This window comes from Rhinolophus sinicus, chromosome 2, assembly GCF_057876585.1.
Source record: "Rhinolophus sinicus isolate RSI-liver-muscle chromosome 2, RSI-T2T, whole genome shotgun sequence".
Lineage (NCBI taxonomy): Eukaryota > Metazoa > Chordata > Mammalia > Chiroptera > Rhinolophidae > Rhinolophus > Rhinolophus sinicus.
In genome coordinates, this window is record NC_142502.1 from 169,714,927 (window position 1) to 169,739,968 (window position 25,042).

The 25,042-nt window shown below is 45.9% G+C and overlaps 1 protein-coding gene across 2 annotated transcripts in view; it reads left to right on the forward strand.

Moving 5' to 3' along the window:
• Window positions 1-20,713, forward strand: part of LOC148758953 (xanthine dehydrogenase/oxidase-like) — a 38,397-nt gene extending 17,684 nt beyond the window's left edge. For both annotated transcript variants that reach the window (XM_088796225.1, XM_088796226.1), the window contains 18 exons: window positions 84-203; window positions 667-763; window positions 1,629-1,753; window positions 2,530-2,663; window positions 3,095-3,182; window positions 4,172-4,258; window positions 7,141-7,332; window positions 7,526-7,671; window positions 8,477-8,558; window positions 9,094-9,189; window positions 9,898-10,026; window positions 10,704-10,778; window positions 12,610-12,662; window positions 14,441-14,555; window positions 15,286-15,351; window positions 16,385-16,573; window positions 17,884-18,060; window positions 19,179-20,713. In XM_088796225.1, coding sequence (XP_088652351.1) covers window positions 84-203; window positions 667-763; window positions 1,629-1,753; window positions 2,530-2,663; window positions 3,095-3,182; window positions 4,172-4,258; window positions 7,141-7,332; window positions 7,526-7,671; window positions 8,477-8,558; window positions 9,094-9,189; window positions 9,898-10,026; window positions 10,704-10,778; window positions 12,610-12,662; window positions 14,441-14,555; window positions 15,286-15,351; window positions 16,385-16,573; window positions 17,884-18,060; window positions 19,179-19,229 — 2,022 coding nt within the window. In that variant the 3' untranslated portion in view covers window positions 19,230-20,713. The remainder of the gene's footprint in view (window positions 1-83; window positions 204-666; window positions 764-1,628; window positions 1,754-2,529; window positions 2,664-3,094; window positions 3,183-4,171; window positions 4,259-7,140; window positions 7,333-7,525; window positions 7,672-8,476; window positions 8,559-9,093; window positions 9,190-9,897; window positions 10,027-10,703; window positions 10,779-12,609; window positions 12,663-14,440; window positions 14,556-15,285; window positions 15,352-16,384; window positions 16,574-17,883; window positions 18,061-19,178) is intronic.
• Window positions 20,714-25,042: the final 4,329 nt, after the last annotated feature.

The following is a 25,042-nucleotide window of genomic DNA, read 5'->3' on the forward strand; positions in this document are numbered from 1 at the left end:
CCTTTGCCTTTTTTAACAACCCAAAATAACTGGCTTCATGAAGAACTTGGCGATGTTCTTCAACAGTCTGGCTCTGCTCCTAGGTGACTTGTGTTGGGCACATCATTGGTGCTGTGGTCACCGACACCCCGGAACACGCACAGAGAGCTGCTCAAGGGGTGAAAATCACCTACGAAGACCTTCCAGCCATTATCACCATTGAGGTAACTGAGAATGAGTGGACTGCATGTAGAGATGGGTGAGCTCTCTGTCTGTAGAGGCACATGATTAGCGTCCTCTAGAGAGATTTGAGCAACAGGTGGGATTTGACTAGATAGTTTTAAATTCTCTTCCATCCTGGGATTGTGTGGTTCTATGAAACCTTTCCCATTGTGTCTACTGACGACCACACTGAGTCCCTCCTTCCCAGGTTCAGCTCCAGTTGGATCATTGAGGGATTCATTGCTTTTCCTTGAGATCCAAGGTTGTCCACGTTGGTCTGAGTAAATGGAGGAATACGACTTCCTGGGCTGCACTTGAGCTTATTTTAAGTCTGTATAAGAAGCTTGTAGAGATGCCTGAGTGAGAAGAGAGAGGCAACAATTCATGGAGCTTCTCTTCCCCCAATTGGGAACCACTCCCTTCCCTGTGGAACTCAAATCACTGAAGCTTCTTTTTGATCCTTAGGATGCTATAAAAAACAACTCCTTTTATCGAGATGAGGTGAAGATTGAGAAAGGAGACCTCAAGAAGGGGTTTTCGGAAGCAGATAACGTTGTTGCAGGTATAGATACATCACACAGCAGTGGTGATGGGCCAGTGCTGGTTTATGAATGACACTTAAGAGCTGTACCTTGAGACCTGGGGCAGGGAGGTGGTTTCCGATCATTTCCTACAGAAGCATTCCTCTGGCATTTATAACAAAATAGTAGACAGTTGTCTGGGCAGGAATTTTGTCATCTTCATCTCCAATCTCCTAACTCTAGGCTGGATAAGCCTAAATGATTCTAGACGGATTATAGTGTGTCAGATTTGGAAGATTGTCAGGGAAGATAACGGCCACTCGGACTGTTGGCCCTCCCTGTCCACCTGAAAGTAGTCCTCACCCACCGTCAGCTAGTGCACCCCCTACCCGCCCCTTGTCCCCCCCCACTTCCCCCCCCCCCCCGCATTGTGAAAGTAGGTCCTTAGCTCTTACCCCAGGGCAAGGCTGCTGATTAGACCCCATTTGGAATTGTTTCCTACACTGACTGTTGTGAATCACTAAGTCACTAGTAAGCTCACTTGCCACAGGCCTGATAGCTTTAGGTCTGACAGATTATATTAGCTTTTCAGTTGCATTTGTTAATTCTTTTCACCTTTTCCAACATTTTACAGTAATACTTTGAAAATCTTTGATTTCCACTGGCTGCAGTGAGAAATGCCCAGTGCATTTCAGTGTCGTTCTGGTTTCTTTGTAGGGGTGGGAGGCTCAGCTCCCAGATGGCTAAGATGTTGAGACCCTCTTTTACCCCCGTTGGGGAACCTAGAGGTGACCTGTGTGCAGTTGGTTCCTGCCCATGGCACTGAGAGAGTACACGCTCTCCTTAAGCCAACTCACCCCTTCTGCAGCAACAGGCTCACTGTCGGGGGTCTTGTTGCTTCCCCAGGTGAGTTTTACATCGGTGGTCAAGACCACTTCTACCTAGAGACTCAATGCACCATTGCTGTCCCTAAAGGCGAGGCAGGGGAGATGGAGCTTTTTGTGTCCACACAGAACACCATGAAGACCCAGGTAGGTGTCTTGTGGGTCAGCTCAGGAGCCTGGGGAAGGCACCAGGGTGGAACTGGTAGACTGAGAGTGGGAGTATGGGAAATGGGACGAGGAAGAGCTGACCTCGTCCAGAAGGGGATTTGACGGTAGTGGTCCTGGACCCAGACCCTGTTACCAACAGGCTGGTGTCACTGAGCTTGTTATATAATCTTTCTCTTCTATAAAATTGGGCCTGGTAGGATTGTTGTAATGATTGGATGAGTTTTAATACTTGGAAAGAGACTAGCAAGTGTTAGCTATTATGATTCCAGTGATGTATAGCCTTGATCAAAGCATATCCAGCTTCAGTCTCCTCATCTGTAGCATGAAGGGCTTGGGTAAGTGATAGCCATCTGGACCACTGAATTATCCACAGTACCTCAAATATTCCCCATTTCTTTGCTTCCAGTAACGTGACAGTGTGACAGCACTTTTGGCAGCTGGTCCTACCCTCATGACCTACCAGTTCCTGGCCAAATAGAATGAGTTTTGGCTCTAGAAGTATGGTGGGACCAGCTCTTGCCCCTTTGTTTAAAAACAAGTATCTGATTTTAGTCTGTGGTGACTGATGAGTGCTGGACCCCAGCACCCCTATTCAAGAGCTGCACTGGGAAGACAGGGGGATTCTGGAATCTCAGAATTCACGTGGTAATCAGACGTGTGCATATTAGGTAGGCTCTGGGTCAGACCTAAAGTCCGTCCAAATGATGCATTCAGGGTAAGTGTTTGCTTGTTTGTTTGTTTGTTTTTTCTCACAGAGCTTTGTTGCAAACATGTTGGGGGTTCCAGCAAACCGGATTGTGGTCCGAGTGAAGAGAATGGGAGGAGGCTTTGGAGGGAAGGAGACCCGGAGCACCGTGGTGTCCACTGCAGTGGCCTTGGCTGCATACAAGTGAGTCTTCCCAGTGGGCTCTGGGAGGAAGAATAGGAAGACTATGGCTACCTCTGCCAGGAAGGCTTTCTGGATTCCCCCGTTTAGCAGTTAGATTCCCTTTGCTTTGCATTCTCACAGCTTTCTGTTTTTAGAACTTTTGGGTATTAGGCTGAGGGTAGCAGCGCCTGGTTCTTTGTGTTCTGATACATGCGTCCACATGTTACCTCCCTTACCTGGCTGTGAGGGCCCCGAGGACAAGGACACGTCTCACTTCCTGTGTTCTCCACCTTGTCCAGCCCAGTGCCGAGACAGCAAAGCACCCCAGTGTCGGTCCGCTCAGTGTCCCAGTGACAAAAAGAAAGCTTTCCTGCTGTTTTCATCTCTGAGACTCACAGGGCAGGGCTTCTGTGGAGACCCCCAGGTTTCTGACCCTCTGATGCCTCCCTCAGGACTGGCCGCCCTGTACGCTGCATGCTGGATCGTGACGAGGATATGCTGATAACTGGTGGCAGACATCCCTTCTTGGCCAGATACAAGGTTCCAGATGTCGGGGGCTGTGACAGGGCGGGCAGTGCCATCTCATAGGAAATCTGGGATGTACTCTGCCCTTTCTCATGACTATCTGTAGAAGTTCAAAGGAGAAAAAGCAAGGGGAGAAATTCAAATTGGCCAACAGCAACATAGAGAGGTTATGTTGGGGGAGGCTGGGAGGCCACCTCCCAAGCAATGTCACAGGCTGGTGTTCACATGTTTTGTGAATTTGCTGTGTTCCAAAACTGGTCTTTAGCCACTGAGGCTCAGAAGCATTTGTCAGCAGACCTAGGGTAAAGCCCGCCTGGAGGGTGGCCAAATGTTAACATGTTCATGGCCTGATGTAAAATTCAGAATAGCTGCTTAGTATTCACAATGAGAAATAAAACTTCCAAGGACCTGGATAGGGAAAGTTGTTAGGGTAGGCACCTGCTCTGCCAGGCCACATGTGGCTGGGAACTGCTCACTTTCCCTGTAAGACAGGCCCTTTTCTGGGCTCCTGTGGATGGCCAGTTTTTGTTCTGACCACGTATCCCATTCCCCTACACACCAGTATAACCTTGCAGGTCTCAGTCTAGTTCTATGCACCTGCGAGGTTCTCTTTCCACAAGCTGGCTAAAAGCTGTGAGAGGAGACTCTAGTCTTTTTCCTAGTTTCTCTTCTCACCCTCCCTTCCTGCCCTATCATGACCAATATTCTCTTTTCTACTTCCTTAGTCCCTCTGGTAGAACTGGAAGTCAGGAGTAGGTAGAAAGAATGAATGAGGAGAGTGGGGGAAGGTGTGTTCAGGGTTGAGGAGCCAAGCGTTCTTCACTGGAGAGATGTTAGTTCCTCTCTTCTTCACCCATTTAGTGCTGGTGATCTCTTATGTTCACTTTTTTGTTTCATGGTGTGATGTCTTGCTCTTTCTGTTTCCTCCAAGTACTTTAGTGGAGGAAGAGTTAGAGATAGACAGAGGAAGGGGACTATTGAGAAATCACTCTCCTTCTGTCCAGGTTGGCTTTATGAAGACGGGGATTATTGTGGCTCTGGAGGTGAATCACTACAACAATGCCGGGAACACAGTGGATCTCTCTGATGGTGTAAGTAGACCCACCTTCTGCATCTGGGGTGACAGAGAGGTCAAGGGCGTGCCCCACAGCTTGTTCACACTGGCAGATACAAGCCTCCTAATTAGTCTCCACCTTCAAGTTCTCCATCCTTGGTTCATCTCTAAAGCACAGAGATGATCGTACTGCATTTCTGTTTATAAACTCATCCTTCTTGTGCAAGATATTTTAATAAGGAAGCCAAGTTCGTACAAATCTTTATGTACAGTCTGGTGATATTGTGTGCATATGTAATATTAATTTGCATGTGTGTGTGCATGTGTGTATAATGATATGCATGGAGAAAATCTGAAAGAACAGACACCAAACAACGATGGATGTGTTAAGGGAGGCACACATTATCGTTTTCTACATTACACATTTCTGTGATGTTTGAATTTTAAATAATCAGTTGAATTAATTTTTAAAACAATTTTATTGAAGTATAGTTTATATACCATAAAGTTCACCCATTTGAATTACGTAATTTAATGCTTTTTTTGTAAATTTAAAGTCATGCAACCATTATCATAATCCAGTGCTTGGACATTTCCATCACCCCCAAATGATCTCTTATGCCCATATGTAGTCACTCTTGTTCCCATCCACCAGGCTCAGACACTCACCTACTTTCAGTCTTTATAGATTTTCCTTTTCGTGTAACTAAAATTATATGCTATGTAGTCTCATGTGTCTAGATGTTTTCCTCTCAAAATAATGTTTTTGAGGTTCATCCTTGTTACAGCATGAATCATTCCTTTATTCTTTTTTATTGATGAAGAATATTTCATAGTATAGATAGTCCATTTTTGTTTTCTGTTCACCACTTGATGGATACTTCTATTATTTACAGTTTTTAGCTATTATAGATAATACTGCTTTGAACATTCTCATATGAGTCTTGTGTAGACATATATTTTTGTAAATTTTGAAAATTACCAAAGTTGCCTTGGCGGTACTACTTTTAAAGTTTATAAATCTTCATTTTATAACCATACTAGTTTCATATGCATAAATTCTTTTTGTTAAAAAAAAGAAAGAGTCAAACATTTCAGGAAAAGCAGACGTTCCCCTCACCCCACCTCCACCTTTTCTCTGATAAGGGCTCTCTAATTGCTCAATTAGGGAATTTCACACTTCAGATCTAGTGTACAAACTGTTCAAAAAAGGAAACACTTTTGGCTTCTTGGTGTTGTAGGAAAAACCAGGTTGAAAAAGTTATAGTACTTGTCCTCAAAGATCTTACAGGGTTTTAAATTCAATCCAGCAAATATTTATCGAACGCCTAGTGTGGCAACAGAAGGAAGAATATGGCATCGTTTCTGCCCTCAGGAAGTTCACAGAATCGTAGGGGAGACAGTTAGTGAAAGTCAAAAGGAAATAGAAGTGCAAGTTGACAGAGTAATAAGGGAAAGCAGAAAGGGAATTAATTGAGACTTATAGAAATCGTCTAGGATGACTAAGACTGAAATAATCCAAGACAGAAAAGCAACCTGTGGAAAAGACAAACTATACTTGCAGTAGTAAGATATAACCAAAGTGAAACAACCAAATAAAAACTACCATTACACCAGAGGGATGAGTTATTAGACCTTAAAGAAAGAACAGTATGTTATAAAAATGGAGCAGAGAATAAAAACAAACTAAAGTGAATTAAACCTGAAAACAAAGTTTGAAAGAAACTTGAGGAGCTCTCCCCCCAAAAAAGAAAGTACAAAACAAAAACAAACCCCAAAACAAACAAACAAAAAAGCAGAGGCCCAGTCTAGAAATCTGGATGATCCATATAACACAAGTTTCAAAGAAAGGATGAAAAAAAGGGAGAGAAGGCAACTATCAAGAAGTAATTTAAAAAAATTTCCCCAAGCTGATGGCATACATTTTTAAGTTGACTTAGTAAATAACTGCATAGAAAAGTGAGCAAATGAAATAACAAACAAAATTAACTCCAGGGGGAAAATGTTATCAAGCAAGAGAGAAACAATCATAGTATAACTACATGATTCAGCTTTGAGTAATGTTTATAGATAATAACATTAAACTGACTATTGATCAGATCAAAATATAACCTTAGGGGAAGGGTGAATGATAGAAAGCTACTGTGTATGCAGGGAAAGGGGTTAGGTGGGAACTAAATCCTAAAAGTCTAAAACAAAAAGTCAGAAAGTGGCAATATATGCTCATTTATTTGGAGCCCCAGAAGTGAACATAATTAGCTCATAAAGAATAAACTATGAGAATTGTAAATGGTTGTTTCTGGGGATGGGAGGAAGGAAAATGGAGGCGCTACTGTTCTGTATAATGTGACTTACGGAAGTATTTGACTCTTTAAAATATTTGCAGTACAAATTTAATGGGAATAAAAACTACTTTAAAATTAACAAAATAACCAATTTTTTAAAAGAGGCAAATGATCAGTGTCATGTAAGGGTCTGAGAAGGACTTCTCCATGGAGAAATGGGGGTTTTAGCAGGTGGATAGGTGAGGAGGGGTATGACAGGTGAGAGTAACATGTAGTCAGAAAAGAGGATAAAAATATGTTGGGGAAAGGTCATAAAGTGTCTTGAATTCCATCATGAAAGATATATAGACTTTACTCTGGAGATAAAAAGTGCCTATTTTAAGCAAGTGCTTGACCTGATGTGACCTAATATTTTAGCATGAGGCAAAGATCAGGGGGAGGACATCTGGAAGGCAGAGGTGCAGTAAGGAGGCTGTTGCAATATCCCAGGGAAGAAATCATTTGGGCCTGAGGTAGAACCATTGACAGTGGGGCTGGGAAAGGCAGGACTGAATGCAGCCCTTGAAATCTCTATTTTGAGGACCCAATGTAACCAACACTCTGTTCTCTCCCATTTTGATTTCCTCTGATTCAGGTAAGGAAACGAGCTCTATTCCACATGGACAACTGCTACAAAATCCCCAACATCCGGGGCACTGGGCGGCTGTGCAAGACCAACCTGGCCTCCAATACGGCCTTCCGGGGCTTCGGGGGGCCCCAAGGGATGCTCATTGCTGAGTATTGGATGAGTGAAGTCGCAGTGACCTGTGGGCTGCCTGCAGAGGAAGTAAGCTGGGAATTTGGTGGCACAAGCCAGAGTGCGTTAACCTACTTTGAGGGGACAGTGGCTTTGTATCTTGGGTACCTCCTATGGGGGTAGAGGGCAGGCAGGTATTGTTGAGGGGACGGGAAGCTTAACTTTAGGCTGTGACCCCTCATCTTGCCAACAACAAAACCTCAGTGTCTCTCTCCTTGCAAAGGTGCGGAGGAAGAACATGTACAATGAAGGGGACCTGACACACTTCAACCAGAAGCTTGAGGGGTTCACCTTGCCCAGGTGCTGGGATGAATGCCTAGCAAGCTCTCAGTATCATGTCCGGAGGAGTGAGGTTGACAAATTCAACAGGTATTCATTGGGAGGGGAAGCGTCTGACGTTTTGGTGCTCTCTTGGGTTTTATAATCTACAGCCTTTTGCTGAATTCAGAATACAAAGCTAATAATTTTGTGGATAACTTATGAGGCTGCTGAGTTTGCCAGCTTGTTCATAGCCATCTCTTTAAGATCATAAATGATCTTAGCACGGGGGCAAGTGGGCTCACAGCCTGCACTCAGCATCAAGCGTATCCGTGTGGTTCATCTTTACACATTGCTTTCTGGGCATGTTGTGTCCTAGAGAACACCAGCCAAGGACTAGGATGCCAGTTGTGCTCCTGCTTCTGACACTAATCTGTAAATGTCACCTTGGCAGTCGTTCCATCTCCTTGGGCCTCATGTCATCATCTACAAAGTAGGGTTAATTGTGCTGGCTTTGTGTTCCTCACTGAGTTACTTGGAAAAGCAATATAAAGCACAGAGAAGGTGTTATTATCATCAGCAAGCCACAGTTCCTCCTTGGGACAATCACAGTCCGAGGTCACCAGGGCACGCTGACCTAATCTGAATTCCACTTGTGGAAGAAAAGTGATGATACTTTAAAGTCAAGATGCTCAGGGGTAGGCCCTGCTCCAGCTGGTATGTGGGACCCAGAACCCAAATTCCTACCTTTCTCATTTTGTCTACACAATTGGGGCACAACTCAGTTATGACAATGACTGTTTGGGCAGCTTCTAGAATGCTTTGTTCCAATCTTACAAAGATGTTGACTGAAAATATGGCCAATCTGAAATAAATATGTAGAAAACATTTTATGAGAATGTTCCTTTTTCTCCAGGGAGAATTATTGGAAAAAGAGAGGACTGTGCATAATTCCTACCAAGTTTGGAATAAGCTACACAAGTCATTATATGAATCAGGTAATTGCTTTGTATAATTCTGTCCATCTCCACTAGACTGGGACTCCATTTCCCCCTTTGCAAGGGAAATCCCACTGTCACTGGAAACAGAGCTGACTGGAGAAGCTCTTTGCTGTTTAAATAAAAGTAGGATTTGCATTTCCCTATTTGTCCAGTATGTTTTGGGACAGTGAGAGCAGCATGAGGCTCAGAGATCTGGGGTCAAATTCTTGTTCTTATCCTGCCTGATTGCAGGACCATGGACAGTTACTGTGCTTTCTGATCTTCATTCTTCCCTACAGAGTGAGGACAAAGATATGTGACCTCCCTCCCTCTGAGGATGGGACGCAGAGAGAGATGAAAAAATTTTGCAAACCCCTGGACAGCTATATAATGAAATCTTGAGATAGATACTGCTTTAATTTTTGTCTTGGGATTGTATCCAAAATGTTTCTGCTGGATCTCTTTTTCCTGGGCTCCAGTATTTTTGGTGTCAAGCCTTAAGCTGAGCTAGGATTTACTGAATTTTGTGTCTGGCACCCTTCTCTTCCCTTAGGCAGGAGCCCTGATTCACGTGTACACAGATGGCTCTGTACTGCTGACTCATGGCGGCACTGAGATGGGCCAAGGCCTTCACACCAAGATGGTCCAGGTGAGCAGCCAGGGGACTGTGGGAGTCCTCTTGGGCACCGTGGTGTCTGTGTGAGGGAAGATGCTGTGGGAAACTGAACGATGGGACATACCAGAAGCAGAAGCAGGCCTAGGCTGTGGCCCTGGCTCTGCTGCTCATTTACATGTGGCCTTGGGCAAGTTTTCTCCCTACTTGACCTTAGTTTCCTGATCTATGCAAATGGGCTGAACAGGTGATCTCTGAGGTCACTCTCATTACAATATTCCCAGGCTCTTTGATTGTGTATAAGTTGGGCGTGCTGTGTGCATAAAGGTAGCTAGTTCCGCACACATGTGAGACTCCTCACAATGGGGCTAGGATGGTGGAGCTGGATTAGCGTTGGCACACCTGCTTGGCTCGTGGAGACAGGCCATACTGCAGTTTCAAAATGAGGTTAACGTTAAAAGGTAAAAAGCACTTTTACACTTGATCTTAGCCAAAAGGCCGAGAAGCGATTAAAAAGCACTTTTAATCATCATGAGGTTTATGAGGTTTTATCCAACCAAACCATTCCATAACGTGCTGTTTTAAATTCAGACAGATGTGAGAACATTCCAGTCTCAGTAGAATTATAGTTTACAACTTTGTTTCTTGCCTGTAATAGTGAACCTGAATCCTCTCTTGGGGAATAAGTCAGTCAAGCCTCATGCTCATCCCTTCCCTAGACAATGATGTCATCTCTCTTTGCAGGTGGCGAGCACAGCTCTGAAAATCCCCATCTCTAAGATTTACATCAGCGAGACAAGCACTAATACGGTGCCCAACACCTCTCCCACAGCTGCCTCTGTCAACAGTGACATCTACGGACAGGCCATCTATGTAAGGAGCCTCAGGAAGCGGCAGAGCTGAGGACCAGCCCAGGTCTTTGGGCCCAGAGTCCCCAGGATAGGAGCTGGAATGGTCCTTGGGGACTCTGGCTGTGGCCATGCCTTTGGCTCTCGTGTCCAGGAGAACGCTGCTCCTACAAATGTGGAGCTAGAAGACAGGCCCAAGAACCATAATCATTCCATCAATATCAGGAAGAATGAGTGTAGGAGGGAGTTGAGAGTTGGTGAAAACACAGGGGGTTCTGGGAAGGTACACTCCCCGGTGTGAGAATTGGCCAGAAGAAAATGGACTGAAATTGAAAATTGATTGTGGGGTCAGCCAGGTCAGACCCCCTTGCTTCTCCTCCTACAAGGGGGATGTAATCAAACGAAGGAGTTTGATGGGAGAAGGCACCTCCTTAGGCATCCCTCAAACATTTCACCTTCTGTCAGCCTAAGAACTGGGTCAGGAAGTGCTCTCCACGCAGAGGCCAGTGGCAATCCCTTTAGCCGGATCCTGTGGCCCCACCCCTAACCTCAGTCATTCCTTAGGGGGTGGCAAGGCTATTTGAGTGGCACCTTGGGCACAGCATTACTTGGAGATGGCCTTTCTGAGGCTCTGAGGGTTTGGCCTGAACTGGGAAATGTAGAGGTTTGATTTAGTTGTTGTGCGCTGGTTGTATTCTCTAGGAAGCTTGTCAGACCATCCTGAAAAGGCTGGAACCCTTCAAGAAAAATAATCCCAGTGGCTCCTGGGAAGACTGGGTAAGTCTGAGCTGATCCAAGTGGCTTTTGCAAATGCAAGGAAAATTAAAAGCAGGGTCTCTGTCCCCACCCTGAGCGAGAAGAGATCATGATCTAATCACACAGGCAGAGACAACTTGAGGGAACTGTATGCTTTCACAGGACAGGTAAATGTTGGACCCCTTTCTCTATAGTTGTCATACTTGTGGGAAGTCACTTGAGGAATATTTTTGATGCAGGCTTTTGATAGCCTTGTGGGAATTGGGGATTTGGCTGCCCTGAACCTAAAAAGACAAAGGTGACTGTTGAACAGACCTCACTGTGAATTCTTGGCTCACTCAGGCCTGGTCTTATGCCCCATTCATCCATAGTCTTGACAGACCTGTTTTTCTTTCAAACCTCCATCTCTTAGAAGTTTCTTCTTCCCTTACCCAGCTCTGAAGTCTGGTACTACTAAGATTCCATCTGTGAGGGCACAGGGAAAAAACATTCCCCAAGAGTTTATATCATTCCTGTGATTTTAGTAGTGATAGAACAAGCTTTCCTAATGAAATGAGCCCAGTTCTCTGATTTCTGGATCAGAAGCCTGCAAGTGAGAAACCTCAGAGGGAAGCTACAAGGAAGTCTCTCTCAGGTGGGAGACTTCAGCTTCTCCAAGAAACGGAAATATCAATGGCAGCCCTGCTTCACCATCCCCCGGTGTTGGAGTGGGAGAACTGGGCATAGTGGTAATTCATTAAAAGTGACTGCACACGAACCAGCTAGGAGAGTACAATCTCCCTCAGTAGATTCAAAGAAATTAAGCTTTTTTTCTCTCAGACCCACTCATATTTCTCTGCCTCCTGAGATGTCTACTTCCCTTTTTACACTCACAGGCACCACACTCACAAACACCACATGAGTGGAGGTTGATTTTGGTAGCTGGGATTTTAGCATGGATTTGGAGGTCAATGTCAGTGTTTTCAACAACAGCGTTTACAATCTGTTGATCTGAGCTTTGTCCTCAACTATTTTCCATATAGTCCAGTGTTCCTTATAAGCAGATAACCTCAAAAAAGGCCACGATCAAAAGGGTGGGGTCAGGAGATGACAGGCAGGCATCAAATCTCACCTGTGTCTGTACCATACTGAAAAACAAGCCATTACTACCATCACAACCACTATATATATATATATATATATATATATATATATATATATATATATATATATATATATATATGATACCCTATACCTATGGTGAGGCTCCTAGAGAAATTTGCTCTAAACCACCATTTCCTCATCTGCAAAATGATGATAATAACATACTGATCTTGTAGGATTGTACTGAATATTAACTAAGATGATATATGCAAAGTACTTAATAACGTCTGGTACATAGTAAAGTCCTTGGTAATTGACAGTGATCGTGATGCAAAATATCAACAACAAAATAAATCTTAGTGCTGTGCTAGTGGTTGGGATACCCCAAAAAACTTATTATGTAGTTAAGGAGTTAGGATGGATGGATGGATAGATGGATGGATAACATATTAATAGGAATAGAGTGGCCTGGGCAGTATGGTATGGCAAGGTGACCACTCTGGCTGGTCTGGCTGCACAGCAGTTGGGGGAGGCAAATTGAGGCGGTAAGACCAGTTAGAGGCTCCAATAGCACCCCGAGCTTCGGATGTCAAGGGCCTGGTGCAGGGGCTGGCAGTGAGCATGGGACGTAAGGTACAGAAGTGACAGTCACTAGTAAAGTGTTGATCAACTTCCAGATGAGCAGGATGAGCTGATGAAAGCTTAATGCCAGGTCAGTGTTTCTAGAAATCATGCTTACCCCTTCTTAATGGTCATTTCTTATCCTCAGGTTAAAGCTGCCTATGAATATCCAGTGAGCTTGTCTGCTACTGGGTTTTACAAGTAAGTCTGGTGCTGATGTCACCCATCTCACAATGTGCTGTCTTCCTAACAACCTCCCAGGTCCCCTCCAGCACTGAATTCTGTCATCCTGTGGTCAGGAGAGAACCATGGAACCCAAACTCTTATGTCTTCAATGGACTTCTCCTAATTTCAATGTAAAGAAGTTCTAAAATACATGGGATTACAAAACTGTGTGCCAGGGAGACAAAAGCATGAGCTGCCATATCAGAAGACCTGTGTTCTAGCTCTGGTCTTAGTGTACTATTACCCTTGGGGAAATCAGTGATTTCCTCTGAACCTGTTTCCTCATTTATGGCAGAGTGAGACAATTACCAACCATTCCTCCATCATTGCTCTCCTGTTAGAACCAGGGTGTCCAGTGTGCTGAGTTACCCATGTGAGTTACTTTGTACAATGTGTTGCGTTTCTTTATGGAGGCTTTCCTTCAAAAGAAAGAGAGGAAGACTTAGAGCATGTGGTCTTGTTATAAAACGCAGAATTCATCAGAACTTCAAGTGAGATTTAGAAAAGAGCCCACATCTTCTGCAAGTTTAAATTTCATTAGTGATATGAAGAGCTAGAGACCATGCTCATCTGATTTAGAAGCTATAAAAAAATACGACCATATTTACTGTCAGCCACATGTTTTAGCTTTTTCTGGGAAATTTATGACCTTTTCTTTCACATATCAATAGATTTGGAAAATAGTTCAATGTGTGGTTTAAAAGGTCTTGTATGAATATAATACACACACACACACACACACACACACACACACACACACACACGTTTTAGGCAAGGTGATGTTTTGCCACTGCTCTCTTGGTTATATATTATCTGACCTACACAAACACAAACTAGTGTAGATTTTCTCATAAGTTCCCATTTCATTTTTGGAGTTCATAAAACTCCAAAATGGAAACACCCAGATGAAGATGGTGAAGTCAGAGGTCAAAGAAGGTGGTGGTTTCTTCTAGGAGAAGCCTTCTCCCTCATCCCTGTATTGGTTTTGTTTTCCTGCAGATTCGGGTAACATCAGCTCAAACGACTTGTCTGTAATGTGAGGCACAGAGTAGTATAAACACTGGATGTGAACATGCTCACACACACACATGCACCTATCTATATACGACTCATGCAAAGTTGGAATTATATGTAATACTTAGGATTGAAAAAGAAAAAATGTGTAAGAGGACATCTGCTTTTATTAGTAACGCTTTCCTCAAAGCATTTATTCAAATTTCCAAGGCGCCAGTAGAAGGAGTAATGAGGCAAGTGGCTGCCTAAAGATGCCCGTAGGCTGGCATGAGATACTGATCTTGTCAATCTCAAGGTGGAGACTTGAGAAAGGCGAGGAACCCCATGGGCAGGTGAACCTGTGTGAACAGTTCAGGAGTCTGCACAAGAGAAATTGTGGTTAGTTCAGTAGATCCTTTGGGGTGTGACTTTCATGTGCTTCGTGTGCTTAGAAAACTCTGTCACCTCTGTTTCTATCACTAGAGGTCAGCACGCTGACACTAAACATTTCTTGTCAGTACAGAATGAGTCAGTGAGGGCCACTGGCCAAACAGAACAGAGATAAGACATACAGTGCTCTGGAATGCCTGGGTTTCATTAACAGGACTAAATATTAAAATCATGGACTTATTTGAAGAACGGCTGAATAAAAACGATTGGGGTCTGAAGACTGTGTAGGACAAGTGTGTGTGTGTGTGTGTGTATGGGGGGGGTCATGTTCATCTTAATACATGTGCAGTATTTTCTCTTTTCTCCCCCAGCATACCCAATATTGGCTACAGCTTTGAGACCAACTCAGGAACTCCCTTCCACTACTTTAGTTTCGGGGTGGCTTGTTCTGAAGTGGAAATTGACTGCTTAACAGGGGATCATAAGGTAAGAAGTTTGCAAAACTTTAGTGATGAGGGGGAAAGAAAAGAGAAACAGTTGAACTGCAATACCAATGGCTGATAGAGACAAACTTTCTGTGTGGAAAATAATGCCATACATCATAGCTTGGCAAACTTCCCATAAAGGACCAGAGAGTGAAATCTTTAGGCTTTCTGGGCCACAAAGACACTGCCTCAGCTCTATTGCTGCAGCGTAGAAACAGCCATAGACATATGGAAACAAATGAGTGTGGTTGTGTTCCCATAAAATAGTTAGTGATGCACACTGAGTGTGAATTTCATGTAGTTTCCACATGTCCACATATTCCTCTTTTTATTTTTGTTGGACGTTTAGTAACGTAAAAACCATCAGTAGCTCACAGGCCTTAAAAAGTGGACGGGCTGGATTTAGTCCATGGAATGTAGTTGGCCGACCGCTTCCTTCGAGCTCTACCCAGATGTGGGTGTTATAACTGTGCAGTTATTTCAGATTATGAGAGAGCATTGCCACTCCTGTCCCCTCCCCCGCTGCTAAGGACTCAAACTTCAGCAGTGAGACACCAGTGAGACAGCTGTGGCATGAGCACTCCCGCCTGAGTGTGCCCGGGGTGTCCCACGTGTGAAAGTCCTATGTGGCTTATCACTTATCACTTCATTGTTAGAGGATCACGAGACCCAGCTATCAGTCCACACATCCCTTTCTTCTCCAACTGCTTTTAATTTCTTGTCCTCTGTAGAACATTCGCACAGACATTGTCATGGACGTCGGCTGCAGTCTGAACCCTGCCATCGATATCGGACAGGTGAGGCCCATGAGGGACCTGGGTGATGATGGACTTGGCCACTGATGGGCCCCATCCCCCTTCTTGGGTCACCAGCCACAGCATCTTGTCCAATGTCATTTGTCAGTGGGTGTGAACATCGTACCAACCGAGTCTCCCTCAGAGTGGGATTTAGATGGTTGAGAGCCCACCCAACTCTTGAGGCAGAAGACAAATGAACGTGGATTGACTTGGAGAGAGCACTCACACCTCGGAGAATGAGATCAATGGGGAAAATACTGGGTGCGCGCACACACAGGCACGGAGGGGAAGGAGCACAGTCTGGATGGAGATTGAGTTCGGGGTCGATGTGCAGGCAGTGGGGTCTGAGGTCAGAGGAGTTTTCTCCTTCCTCATTCCTCTTCCACCAGGACAGCAGTGTACTCAAGCATGGCGTAAAGGAGGGCACTTGGGGGCAAAAGAAAGACAGGTTTGAGCAAGAGGAGTAAAGGATGATGGCCCAAGGAAAATCTCTTTAGGAAAATATGGGAATATTGGGTAGAGCAGGTGGAACAGGAGGAGACAGAGGGAGGAATCCAGGACTGCAGTACCGAGCATCTGGTAGAAAATATACATTGTACTTTTCCAAAGTGGACAATTACTGAGTACACAGACACCTGGTCTAGAGTACATGGTCCTACTTAGCACACAGGGGAAGTGTGCGGCCCCAAGGGACACTTAGAAATGGGGCTGCCATTTCTCCAGTGACAACATGGGAGGGACATCTCCACATGCCCTGTGGCAGGTCCTAATGGCACATTATGCCTCCTGGAGTCTCGGACGAGTTCTCAAATTGACCTTCCGTGTTAATGCCTGTGCTCTGCCTATGCTAATGTCTGGCCAAGGCCTAGAGAGGTTTTCCCAGGTGGGGCGGGAGCCAGGTAAGCAGTGTAGGGCTGTTTTCAGCTTCTTTCCAGGCCCCACTCAGGGTGGGGCGTGGTGCCCATTGGGGGAAGCAGTACCTGTCCCTGGGGAGGAGGAGGCAGGCTAGTCACTGTCTCCTTCTGCCTTGCAGGTGGAAGGGGCATTTGTCCAGGGCATGGGCCTCTTCACCATAGAGGAGCTGCACTACTCTCCCGAAGGGAGCCTGCTCACCCGCGGCCCCAGCACCTATAAGATCCCTCGGTTTGGGAACATCCCCATCGAGTTCAGAGTGTCCCTGCTCCGTGACAGCCCCAACAAGAAGGCCATCTATGCATCCAAGGTACTGTCGTCCTGGGTCTGTGCTGCCTCTGGTCTGCACTTAGGAGGCCACGGGTGGTGACAGGGGCTTCAGCCACCCACCATGTGGGTCTACAGGGGGCTCATCTGAAAGACAGAAGAGGGCTTGATGCTAGTTTCATGACGGCAGAGGAGAGGGGCGCAATCGTGCCTGACAACCAGGGACCTGGGTTGAGGGTGACACCACCACTGTGTGGTTGAAACCAGCTCCTTTGGGTGCTCTCAGGAGTTCCTGAATTCAATCCTGTCGGTCACATCGTGACCTACACCCATGTCTCAGGTGTGTGTCACTGATGCTTGGTCCTAGAGATGATCTCACAGGTACAGCACCCCTGTCATCCCACTAGAACCAGCATATTCACTGCTGATGGGGTAACACATGCACGCACCCCCTTTCACCTCCTTCAGTGCTGCCACCTGACCATAAGACTCATCAGCATGCCTTAAGGATGGTAACCATCCTCTTTTCTCCCCGTCCCCAATAGGTATGAAAAAAAGGTTGAAAATCAATTAAGCTGATTGATAAAATCCTATGTCTAATAAAGAAGACAGATAACCACTTGTAAGCAATGAAACCCACTCATTTGCTCATTTCATGGGTTATGTTAGTGTGGGAGGGTCTGGGACCCTTTTTGATCCCCTGCCATTTTGATCCCTGCCATTTGCTCCCTGACATTTTTATATGCATTGGATTCACTGGGGCTCATGATAATAATGCAGTGCTGTGGTCCCACCCCTAGAAATTTTGATTCAGTAGATCTGGGGTCGGGGCCCTTGAACATGCATGTTTAACAAGTGTCCCTAGTGATTCTGATACAGGAAGCATCTGATCTATGCTTTGGGGGACAAAACCACCTCCTTTAGAAAATGTTTCAATTCCCGTCTTTCATGATTCCTATATCCCAGCAGATGCTACAAGTATATTTAGTTATAGTGCCTGTAAATTGTGGTGTCAGAGTTGCAAGTAGATTATTTCCTAGACTTATAACCATGAGGAAAGAGTTAAAATTCATGTCAGATGTTTTTTAATCTAAAAAATATAATTTATATGACTTTTAATGGTACATTATATTTGCACAGTGTCAGTGTCATCAGACAAAAAAATCACATAATAAGAATTAAAAGAAATATGCCAATGAGGTTGAGTCATCTACTAGATTTACCGTTCTTGGCCCCTGATGAACTCTGGCCCATTAGTGTTGGTCACTGGTGTTCCCCGGCATCACCAGCCCTCCTGCTGTGGAGGTTGGGGCTCCTCTCTCTGATTCCATGTCCCCTGCTCTGTCCACTCAGGCTGTTGGGGAGCCACCCCTCTTCCTGGCCGCCTCCATCTTCTTTGCCATCAAGGATGCCATCCGTGCAGCTCGAGCTCAGCACACAGATCATGGTATGAAGGAGCTTTTCCGGCTAGACAGCCCCGCCACCCCGGAGAAGATCCGCAATGCCTGCATAGACAAGTTCACCACCCTGGTATGATGTCCCTCGAGTGTCCACTCAGTCGGGCAGGGGAGTGAGCCTGTGAATGTAGAAGCTTCTACAGAGTGGAGAGTGAGATATTAGGCTCTCTTTGAACTGGGCAGCCTTGGATCAATGCCGGCTTCCACTCTGTGGTTGAGACACACCCCTTGAACTTGCAGGAAAATAACAAGAAACGCCCTTCATGCTGCAGCTGGGAGCTGGGCTCCCTTAGAGGAAATTGGTCAATCGTCCACGGATTTTATTGTTTTCCATGATGACGAGGGTGATGGGTAAACATCCAGAAGAGTGTACTCTTTAGTGTCCATCACTGGCATGTTATTTTGAGACCTCTCTTTGTTAAAGACAATGTGTGAGCTCCTATGGGAAAAGAGAGGAATTAATTAATTAAATAACCCACATTAGTCATGTGATTGCCATGTGCTGCGCTGATACTGGGGTCGCACAGGTGCCTTTGAAGACTTGGCAGCCTTTTGGCAAACCAGATGATCACATTACATGGTGACTGGTTACTACTTTGGAGGTGTATGAGGCAGAATGTTACAGGAATTGCATGGTGGCTGGAATCATTCTGGGAATGCCTTATGTGATACTTCAGGTGGGCAATGCCTGGCAAAAGCAGACCATGCTAGGATAGTTTCTTCCACTGCTGGCACCTCAGAACCAGCCCAGCCTCTGAGTTGTGCTGAAATGGGCCCTGCACACTCAGGACTCTCCAGTCGCCTTTGCAACAGCAGCCTCTGTTGAGGCAGCAAAACCAGGTGCTTCCTGATACCCAAGTTGGATTTCTTCTGAGTGTCTGGTGGGAAATTCGGTAGGCCTTTTGGGTTTGGAGGTGAAGTGGGTACTCATAGACCTAAAGTGTTCCAGAGATGGGGAGGGTAAGTGCCTGCCGTATGGAAAGTGCTCAATAAAAATAAATGAATGACTAGGAAATTAGGGGTCCTGCCCTGGGGGCATTCCCAATAGCTGGGACAGCAGAGTGGTATTTAGTGTTGGAATGCTGGTTGGCAGTGGTGGGAGGTGGCATGTATGTGAGAGGGTGGGAGCGGGCACTGTGTTCCACGTTATGGGAACACCCTGGCAGTGAGTTCTCTGTTGTTCCTCCGCAGTGTGTCACTGATGTACCAGAAAACTGTAAACCCTGGTCTGTGAGGGTCTGAAGAGAAAGCCCCCAGCAGAGTCTTCTCATGCTGCCTGAGGATTTCCACGAATTATGGAACACGCCTTGCAGAACACGAATCTACAAAAGTTCTGTGATGACAACACTGTGATTCATCAGGATGGTGATTGGAAGAAAACTAAATGCATTGGAAGATTTTGATCAAAATTATGATTTGCACACATAACAATAAGCAGATTCAGAAGTGTCAGCCACTTCCAAGTGACTAATGTGCAATTAGGGTCATTTGATGTCTGTTTTAATCATGTATCTGAAATAGGTTTAGGAAGTGTTTGTGCTGTGTCCTAACTCAGTGGGCAGCCTGTAGAATCTCAAGTGCTGATACTGTCTGTACTTCAGAGAGGACTCCCACAGACCTCCGTAAGCTTCAACCAAAGTTACTTTAAATCCATGTGCCTTCTGCAGAAAGCCATTCCTTCAAACCAATGAATGTCATATGATAACTTCAGATCTACACTGAAATTTGCAATGGATAGTGGGGTAGGATTCATACCTCCAACCACCTTTGGGTCATTGGAGAGAATAAAGAATGAAACAAATTCAAGGTTAGTTGGCTCCAGTCTTGTTACGTGACATAAAGTAAGATTATTCCATAACCAAAAGCCAACCAACTCAATTATTGAGCACCTACAATGTGCTCGTTTTCTTCTTCCTCCTCTTTTTGCATTTCAAAAAAGAAGGAGAAGGAGACGAAGAAGAAGAAAAGATTAGTTTTAAAAATCTTTATTTGAAGCCAGAGTAATTTCCATCTAAAAATGATGCCACCAAATCAAGATCAAACAGGAAAAAGAATCAAGGAACCTGGGTTCTCATCACAGCAGTGTCCCTATCTGTGTGTCCTAGGACTGCCACTTCTCTTTTCTGTGCTTCATTTTACTGCAAAATAAAAGGGTTGGACTGGAATAATCTCTTAGGTTTTCTCCAGCTCTCAAAGTCTATAAACACATGAGCTGAAAACTCCGGTTATATAAGGGATTTATAGCTATTAACGTCTTGGCTCCCTTCCTGTGATGTAATTTCTGGTCCTAATGAACTCTGCTAAGATTCCTCCAAGCTCCTGAGGTTGGTAAAGAGGACAGGAGAAAGGGAAACATCCCCTGTAGTTGCCCCAAAAGTGATTTCATCATATTGTGATACTGGGTGGACGATGGGACATTGTCATGTGCCTTCATAGTATAAAACCTGCACCTTCTGCCAGACGCGGTCGTGGAGGATAGTGGAAACCATGAAGCTGAGCCTGGGGTTTGATGTCACTAATAGCTGGTTGGCACATGAGAAATGCTTATTAGTCATGACCACTCCAAACATTAATATCTGCCATTTCTTACCCAGCCTTCATTTCTAGATAATGCACACACCTAACACGCACGTTTTCTTACAAAATTCCCTTCCTCAGAGTATTTTACACAGCACGATTAAAATTGAAGAGCTTTAGAAATAAAACCAGTATTACATTGATATCCACACACGACTGTTTCAAATGATTTTCTGGAATGTTCTAGTCCATACCCTGAGACTGAGATGTGTCAGCTGTTGTTAGTGAGTGAGATTATAAGGGCTGAACAGTGACTGAATAACCTTCTCAACTTAGGGACAGAGGCAAGGCAGAGTGGTCATGAAAAATCAAACGGGTAAGTGCTCTGTGGACTGGAAATCACCATGTTATGCTGAGGCGCTGTCCTCTTCAGACACCTGGCCTTGCCCTGCTGTCTTTATCTGTAAACTCTCAGTTTATGGAGTGAGGGTGCTTGGTCACAAGGATGCAGCCAACACTGCCTGCAGTATCACAGGGGAACCTGCAGAGGGCGGTGGGAGACTGAATATGAGACCACAGTCTGCTGGCCCAGCGGTATCATCAGTGGTTAGTTACTGGGGAACAAATTTAGGATCTCAGAGTCAACAAAATGTCTTCATAGGTCTCTCCAGGAACTGGATTTGAAGCTGACCTAGGTTATCAGACTGACAAAAAATCTCCTCAAGGGAGCTTTCTGAAGAGATGAGGCAGCTGTGGGAGTCTGAGGCCCTGACAATGGCTATTGGGGGAGGAGGGGGCAAGTCTAATTGAGTGTCTGCAACTTGCCAGGTGCCAAATTTAGTGCGTTGCTTCCAGGGTCTCATTTAATCCTCCCAGTAGGCTGAAGAGCTGGGACTTGAATCTCTGGAACAACATGAAGGACAAGCACTACCCACCCCACCGCCAGGCAGGAGGCTTACTCGGGGACGTTTATGCCTAGAAAAACCCCACAGCCCATGGGCTGCAGCTTGTCCACGCAGGCCAGGTTACCTGGGAGCACCCGGAGTTGATCAGCCTGTCAGAGTGGACTCCTGCTAAGCAGCCTCCCAGAGGCTGGTGGAGGCTCCAGAATGCCTATCTGTTCACCTGTAGGCAAGGGTACTGGTATTCTGACATTGGCATGGCCAAGAGTCTGAACTTTTGTCCAAAGTTCTGAACTCCTCCTAATTCAGAACTGAGGTGCCTGGGAGTCCCAGGCCAGGAGGACAGGATGGATGGAAGTCACAGGAGGAGCCCCGAGCCTGGGATGACAGAAATAGTCCCAGTTGATTGATTTATGACTGGGAACATCCCTGGGCCCATGACATTTTTATCTTTATGTGCGGATATATTCCCAGAGACCAGTTTCCAGGCTCTTGGACTCACGTGGAAAGGTGCTGACTCAGGTAGTAGATGGCCATCAGCTGTGGCTAGTTGGCCGTCAGCTGTAACCAGTTAGCCAATTAGCCACTGATGTAACTACCGCGGCTGCGTTGGTTGGTTGGTTGGTTGGCAGGCAGAGAAGTGGACAGCAGGTTGCAGGTCATGTGGATCCAGCCTCCAGTGAGACTGTAGTGCCTCCAGTGAGACTATAGTGGTATGACTCCCCTATCTATGGCTCTGTGGGTGTTCGTTTTCGACTTAGCCATATCCTGCATTTTCATGTGGGGAGCGGGAGGAGAGACCCCACCTGCCACCTTGCACGACAAATGGCGCAGCGAGCAGGGTCCCCCGCACAACAAATGGCATAGCGAGAAGGTCTCCTGCACAACACTTTAGCTGATGGGGAGCCTACAAACGATTCCATTGGCTGCCTGCTTTAGATCCTGGGATAAGGCTATCGGAACATGCAACTTCCTGGACCTGCTAAGGTTTGACGTGTCTCTGGGGTCCCCTTTTGATTTGTCTATGTCTTGAACTAGGGAAGTACTTGTCCCTAAGGCAGCAGACAGATCCTATGACAACTTTGTCACCTGAAACCAAGCAGCCCACGGATGGGAGTAGAGATGTTAGGCCCCGCTCCAAGGGTTTTTGGCATCATCTCTGCCCTGCAACTGGACCGGCCCTGACCTTGCACAATCCCCCAGACCAACTCAGCATCCCAGAGCTGGAAGGACCTTGGGGACCATCAAGTTCAAGCTCTTTGTTTAGGAACTGATTAACATAAGCACAGGTAGGGTAACTGACTGCTTTATGGTCCCTCAGCCCTTTAGTGAGACAGAGAGGCTTATGACAAAGTTGCGTGACTCCAGGTCTAGGCTCTTTAAACTGGACTCTAAATCACACATCCATTCCTCAAGTGAAACTTCTCTTATGCAATTGGGTCAGATTGCTGGAAGATAGGACAGAAATCTAGTTATGCTGGTTGGGAAGATGGTATGGAGAGCTTGGGGCCCAAGAGGAACACTGGAAAGGAGGTGTATAGGCCTGACTCTTGCCTAAGCTCCCAGCACAGGGAGCTAAAATGGGATCCGTTCTTTAGCCTCACAGGTGAATGCTATATAGTAAGTGCAAAACATTCCCCCATTGCAAAGTGAGGTGCTAAGTCTGTGCAAGATTTGTGGAGGGCGTGGCTAGAAACTGATTTTGTCACCTACCTCAAGGGAATATATGGTTGAAATACAGAGTTTGAGAGATTGGAGAGAGGATTTCTGTGAAGCTAGCAAGTTGTACATCCTACGTGCCAAAGGGGGGGTGGGGGAGGGGGAGGGGGAGGGGGAGGGGGAGGGGGAGGGAGAGGGAGAGGGAGAGGGAGAGGGAGAGGGAGAGGGAGAGGGAGAGGGAGAGGTGATTGTGTGTGTGTTGTGGGGGAGAGTCTCTCCCACCAGGCCATTAGAGGGAGACTTTCAAGTGGACCACTCAGAAACCCAAAGTAGGGTTTCCAGGTGGGAATTCCTGCCCGTTCTCAGGAATGATTTTTTGCTTTCACTTTCCGGAAACCCGAGAAAAGTTGGTCAGGAAATTGGGGAATATCGGCTTCTTGAACCCAGTAATACACAAAATGGGAAATAAACATACTACTGACAATGTATCTCTTAGACATTTTTTCCTATTTATCACTGGGGTTTCTGGCAGGAATTCCCGCACATTCTTGGGATTTTTTTTTGCTTTTCCGTTCCCGAATCCCAAGAAAAGTTGGTGGAGAAATCGAGAAGATTGGTTCCTTGAACCCAGGTGATTGGTAGTATTGGCCGTCACTTTGTGGAAAGGATTCATCGTAGAGAACAGAAAACATTTTATATCTCGGGATTCAGGAATGGGAAAACAAAAAACATTCCTGAGAATGGGCGAGAATTCCCACCTGGAAACCCATGAGAGCTGCTTGTGAAACTGGTTGGATCAGCCCGAGGCCGCAAGGCAGTGACACGAAGGGAACAAGACTGAGCTGCACTTCCCCCAGTGTCAGGGCAAGGATACCTGTGTGGCCACAATGGAGGGAGACACTCCAGAGGACTGTCTGGAGGGGGTGATGTAACCTCAACAGAGGAAGGGACAATCTTATGCCCAGTGACCAAAATAGGCTCAGGTCAGCTTGCTCCCGTGGCCTATGAGAAATACTCAAGCACCCTTGCCCTGCCTCCCCTGTGCCACCCTGACATTGCCCCTCCCCACCCCCACACACCTTTCAGCAGGGAAGAAGGTAGCAGAGCTCTGTGGTGTGCTTTTGTGACAGACTGAGAGTTAGACCGAGAATCCCTTTCCTGAGATAGAGCCCTGATTGTTGGGGGGAAGTGTATGAGAACAGTGGTGCCCAGACTGCTCCCATTGTTCTGACATGCTCCTGCATCCACCTTGGGAGCACAGCGCACATTTTTGAGAGTCTAAGCAGAATGTGGCTTGCTCCCCTGTCATCCCGCTCACCTCCCCACCTTCAACACATCCTAGTGGGGGTGGAGATCAGGTTCCTTCCCCGGTGCAGCCAATTGTCCTAACCTTGGAGCTTTGATGAATATTAAATTGGCCTGTGCATTTGCCCTGTGTTCTTCCTCCCACGAGGTGGCGTATTTCCAGTGGTCCTCTTGGCTGCATGACATCCTAGAGGGGCGCTGCTTTTCCTTTTTCCCACTGAGGCTGGCCTGACTTCCTGCTCTGGGGCAGTGGCAGACAACCCCCCATCAGCCTACACCTGATTATTTAGGAACTGTGTATAACAGTGTGGGGCTGGCCAAGCCCCTCTGCTTCCCCTCTTTTCTCAGAGAAGTCACTGAGCTCCTCTGAACCTCAGTCTTTCCATCTGCAAAATAGGCATGGATAATCATACCTACCTGCTAGTAGACTGTCGTGAGGATTGAAAGAGAGAACAGGTTTAAAAAAAACCCTTTGAAGAGTGCACAGCTGTCATTTCCAGGCCTTTGACCGTGCCTCAAAGAAGACAGACAACGAAGACATCAGAGAAGCTGTCCAAAACACAGGTGGGAAGGAAGATGCAAGAATGAATCAAACTTCGACCGAGTGTAATGAGATTTGGAGTGATGCGGAACTGGCAGCACACAGAAAGCTGTGGTCTTAAACAGGTAAGA